Genomic DNA, 5,277 nt, shown 5'->3' on the forward strand with positions numbered 1-5,277 from the left:
CTTCCACGGTTAGAATGACCTGTCATGGCCTAAATAGAGTTCAGTTTGTGACAGAGTTCCTGTCCTCTCGTCAGGCCTGTCCGAGGCCTGCTTCGAGGCAGTAAATCTTGTTTCTTCACTCGAGGTGACCCCTACACCTCTGTAAGAACAGTTTCTTCCCCTCTGCTGTCAGACTCTTGAACATTTAGAACACGTGACTCAATAACTCTGCCTTGGCCACTTTATCATAATTTTGTACATTTTTGTACTTGTTTTTGTTTCTGTAAACTTTAGAGTGGCGTTTTTTAAATTTGCTGTTTGTTTTGTCCCGTTAGGTCCGACATGGATGTGATGCCACCTGTTGGAGCGTGGGACCCTCTGGCTGCCTGCAGACCCTCCTGCACCGAGCTGTGGATGAGAACAATGAGGTCTCTGCCTGCTTCCTCATTCGCAGGTCTGCTGCTTTTTCCCACGTTACACAAACTACAAATCTCTGTTGTGTGAATCTTMGTGTTAATTGGTCACAGAGTATATGTTCTGGCACCGACAAACAGAAAGAACTGTAATTTTCTGATTTATTGCTCAGATTATGACTCTGTTTTGKTAAAAACATTTAGGACTACAGCCTGAGTTTTCTGCCTCTGAAACAAGTTGCTGATCTGTAAACTTCAGGTGGTAAAATCACTGCAGTTAACTGACTAATTGTCTGTGTGTAGTGGCTGTGATGTGAACAGCTCCAGACGGCCTGGTCCGGATGGGGAAGGAGATGAAGAAGCCCGAGATGGACAAACACCCCTTCATCTGGCCAGCAGCTGGGGGCTGGAGGAGGTGGTGCAGTGCCTTCTAGAGTTTGGAGCTAATGTTAATGCACAGGTTAGTCCCATCAAGTGCTTTGTCTTATTTATGTGTGTAGAAGTTTTAACCCCAAAAACCATCACTGAAGTCATATTATACACGGAAGTACATTTTGAAAGATTTTTAATGACGTATATAACTGAAATATTGTCTTTTCTGACAAAATACATTTGTCTGTCATGGATTTGCATTTAAGTCTGATACTTTATTGTCACTTCTGGGTTACGACAATTGCAAAGCGTCCGTCTAGCATTAGGAAATATTGACAGAATGATTAATCATGATTAACTGTGGCATTTAGCTTATCATCATCAAGTTTATTTATAAAGCATATTTAAAAACTAGACATGGGTGTTTACGATGTAAAAACAAGTGTGCATTGCCAAGTAGCATGTCATTGCAGCATGGCTTTGCCTGCAGCAGTGGACTTGCAGAATGAACTGTGACCAAGTTCAAATGTGTTTTCTATACCAGCTTGTGCCTGTCACGTCAGCAGGTGTTTGTAATTAAGGTAATTGTGTGACAATATGAAGTTTGAAGAGATTTTTGTTAAAGTAGCATTAGCTGGGTTTTGAACCCTGATCTCCCACATGAAAGTCCATGACATAGACCATTAGACCAATGGAGCTGTGGCAGAAGGTGGTGGCAGGGGTTGGTTTGTATGTGTACAGAAAGAGGCCACATTGCCAATACAATTACTGACACAAAAATGCATAATTTTACAACAATCGAGCAGTATTAAGACAATATTATAGTAAAACATCAAAATACAATCATATTAGTACTGTAAACACTGAACTACTGAGTTGAAAAATTAAACTATGGTGCAGTACCAAGTTGAGTATTGACTGCCATTATAATTCATTAAACATTAATATTTCATAAACTATAAACTTTACAGGCACCAAAAGGCATAGCCATCATTTGGCACAGGAGCTTTACAGATATAAATTACAATGGCAGCTCTAGGACAATGTATGCAGGAGGAGAAGCATGGCAAAGTTGAGATGACTTGGATGGGAAACGAATCACAATAGTGTGCACTGCATTGGCAATGCACACTGACAAGTTGTCACCAAAGTGCTGAACACAAAGCAAAAATCAATATAAAAAACAAATGACATTCTTAAAAATATTAAAGATAAAACACCAACAACAAATACATAACTCACACTTAATCAGAAATCTGAGAAAACAGGTGTGTTTTTAAAAGAGATTTAAAAACAGGAAGTGACGAGGCCGTTGGGGGGGTAGATTGTTCCAAAGTTTCGGAGCCACGACTGAAAAAGCTCGATCTCCCCTCAGTTTCAGCCTGGTTTTACGAACGACCAAAAGCATCTGATCAGAAGATCTTAGTGCCTGAGAAGGACTGTATGGTTGAAGTAGATCAGAGAGATAAGAGGGTGCAAGGCCACGTTGGCATTTGTAAGTAAGCAGGAGRATTATAAAATCTATTCTGTAGCACACTGGGAACCAGTGAAGAAAGGATAAGACCAGTGACACATGCTCAAACCTATGAGTTCCTGTTATAAGTCGAGCCGCAGCGTTTTGAACAAGCTGAAGACGTGAAAGGGAGACCTGACTGATCCCAACATAAAGTGCATTGCAATAATCTAATCGACTAGTAATAAAAGCATGTACTATTTTCTCAAGGTCAGGTCTAAATATTGGCTTGAGCTTGGCTCTGTCTTAGCTGAAAAAAAACTTTTCTGCAAAACAGAGTTGATCTGCTTGTTAAACTTCAAATCAGAATCTAAAATCATTCCCAGATTTACAACAGACTGCTTCAAATTCAACTGAAGAGAGCCTAAATTAAATGGAATGGTGTCAGCAGTAGCACAAGGGCTAAACACAATAACTTCAGGTTTCCTGTCACTAAAACTTAAACAAATTGCAACCATCCAATCCTTAATGTCATCAAGACATTTTAATAGCAACTAGGAAGAGCAAGCTCTATTTTCAGGTTTCAAGGGCAGGTAGATCTGACAATCATTAACATAGTAATGAAAAGACAGACCATGTTTCCTAAGAACAGACCCTAAAGGAAGCAGGTATAAAGAAAACAAAAGTGATCCAAGAGTCGATCCCTGTGGAACCCCACAGGAAAGAGGCTCTGAGGCAGAAAAGTTTCCAACATTAACACTAAAACGTCTGCGACTTAGGTAGGAACGAAACCAATCTAATGCTGCTSCTGTGATCCCAATTTGATTATGRTTAATATGATGATTAATACATACTTTTTCACTCTAAATCAGTTACCATGTTCTAAAATTATACTTAAAAAATCATCAGTCAAACTGACTTCTTCATTTTAACAGTCACGCCACGCGTTATCTCCTTCCAGCTTACTTTGCTGTTCCTAAGAGACAGATTGAAWGAGCGCGTCGTTGATTATCAGCTGATTGGTTTTCACCATTTTCTRAAGGAGAATTTGTTTCAGCCGATGTTGCCTCAGTTCGCTTATTTTAATTTTCCTCGTACTCCGGTTTTTGGCAGTRTTTCAAGTGATTAAACAAGTTTGTTCAAGTTTATTTATATAGCWCCAAGTCCCAACACACGTTGWCTCAGGACACTGTAGATAAAAAGAACAATGTAAAGAAGAAAGCAGCAGATTGTGTTGAATCACTTCATCACAGTCTCCCATCCTTTGTAGTGTTAGCATTTGCTACACTGCGTTAGCACTAGCTCTGCACTAGTGTTACTTAGCACTAGGTTGGCATTAATATAGTTCTGCATTAGCTTTGTTTTAAATTAAAACTAAATTTAAATGAAACTTGTTTGTACCGGTGTCGTGCAAAAGTAGTTATGCACATCTCATGTGAAGTCTTGTGATAAATGTATTTGATTTTTTTAATGCTTTTTGAGCTGAAAGAATGAGCGGTTGKATTATCCTCGAGTTCACAATGTATAAGCATAAATAGATCCTTTTAAAACTTGACTTTTTGTTAATAAAGCATTCTGTTTGTAACAGATGACTCAGATGAAAGTACGTACTTTGAATGGTTGTTTTTTGTCAGGATGCAGAAGGCAGAGCTCCCATTCACGCTGCCATTAGCAACCAGCACAACGTCATCATCCAGCTGCTCATTTCTCATCCAGACATCCGACTCAATGTTCGCGATYGCCAAGGAATGACTCCGTTTGCCTGTGCTATGACGCACAAAAACAATAAGGCTGCAGAAGCTATCCTGAAGAGGGAGCCAGGTGCTGCTGAACAGGTAAGACAGGAAGACACCTCTGCTCTGTAGCACYGAGAGTTAACCTCATTAATCATATATAACCTATGTTTGTGCAGGTTGACAACAAAGGGAGGAACTTCCTCCATGTGGCTGTTCAAAACTCAGATATTGAAAGTGTCCTGTTCCTCATCAGTGTCCAAGCTAATGTGAACTCCAGGGTTCAGGATTCAGCCAAACTCACTCCGCTGCATCTGGCAGTTCAGGCCGGCTCTGAGATCATCGTCCGCAACCTGGTAGGAGCTGTTAACACTTAGGTTCATTCTTTGTTTCTGAAAACACAGCAACAGTTGTGTTGTTGGTTTTTCACTTTCAGTTGCTTGCTGGAGCCAAAGTAAACGAGCTGACCAAACACAGACAGACAGCTCTACACCTGGCAGCGCAGCAGGACCTGGCCACTATTTGTTCTGTCTTGTTGGAAAATGGCATCGATTTTGCTGCTGAGGATGAGAATGGCAATAATGGTATGTTACCGTTTTTGTTCTCATTAATTCTTAGATCAGAAGCAACACAGAGTGTTTTAATGTTTGCTTTTTTTGATCCGACTGTGAATAGAAATGAAAATAAACTAATTGTGGCTGTATGTAAAAAGTAACTGACAGCATATATGTTATGTTATTGCTGTAAGCAGTGACTGCATGTGCAAAATGACCCTTTCAGCATAGTAGGAACAGTCATGGAGAAACAGTTTATTTCCATATCAGGACTAATTTATTTCGTTTACATTAGGCCATTAATTTGATGCAGTAAACTGCAAAGTTCGTGGATGTTTTTGGAGTATCATTGAATTGTGAAAAACTGCAAACATTGGATTTGATCTGCTAACTGCAGAGTCCATTACTGTTTAAAAAGAGTTTTAATTTGTGATTTAAAAGTTGAGATGGTGCGTAAGTGTTTAATGTCCACGGAGAGAGTTCCAGAGGTGCAGTGCTGAGTGACTGACTGTGGTCAGATGAGCTGGTGTTTGGGTGGAGGAGGACCTGAGAGTGTAGGTAGGTGTGCTGATGAGTGTAATCACAGCACAACTTAGCTGCAGCGTAAGCASCTGGCAAATGTAGATTTTACACTGCCGTCCACTTTTGAACCCTGTGCTCCTCCACTTAATACGGAGCCCGCGAGGCGACACGGGAGGTTATTTTTCTTTTACGTTCCCACGCAAGTCATTTATCACTGTTGTGCTGCTGGTTTATTAACAAACTCACATGTT

General features: G+C 40.2%; 1 protein-coding gene across 1 annotated transcript in view; it reads left to right on the forward strand.

Moving 5' to 3' along the window:
• ankfy1 (ankyrin repeat and FYVE domain containing 1) overlaps positions 1 to 5,277 on the forward strand; it is a gene marked incomplete in the record, with an annotated part of 29,984 nt that overhangs the window by 20,301 nt on the left and 4,406 nt on the right. Inside the window, 5 exon segments of the mRNA XM_014033719.1 lie at positions 315 to 433; positions 696 to 852; positions 3,852 to 4,052; positions 4,130 to 4,306; positions 4,387 to 4,534. Coding sequence (XP_013889173.1) covers positions 315 to 433; positions 696 to 852; positions 3,852 to 4,052; positions 4,130 to 4,306; positions 4,387 to 4,534 — 802 coding nt within the window.

Source organism: Austrofundulus limnaeus, unplaced genomic scaffold (genome assembly GCF_001266775.1).
Source record: "Austrofundulus limnaeus strain Quisiro unplaced genomic scaffold, Austrofundulus_limnaeus-1.0 Scaffold1815, whole genome shotgun sequence".
NCBI lineage: Eukaryota > Metazoa > Chordata > Actinopteri > Cyprinodontiformes > Rivulidae > Austrofundulus > Austrofundulus limnaeus.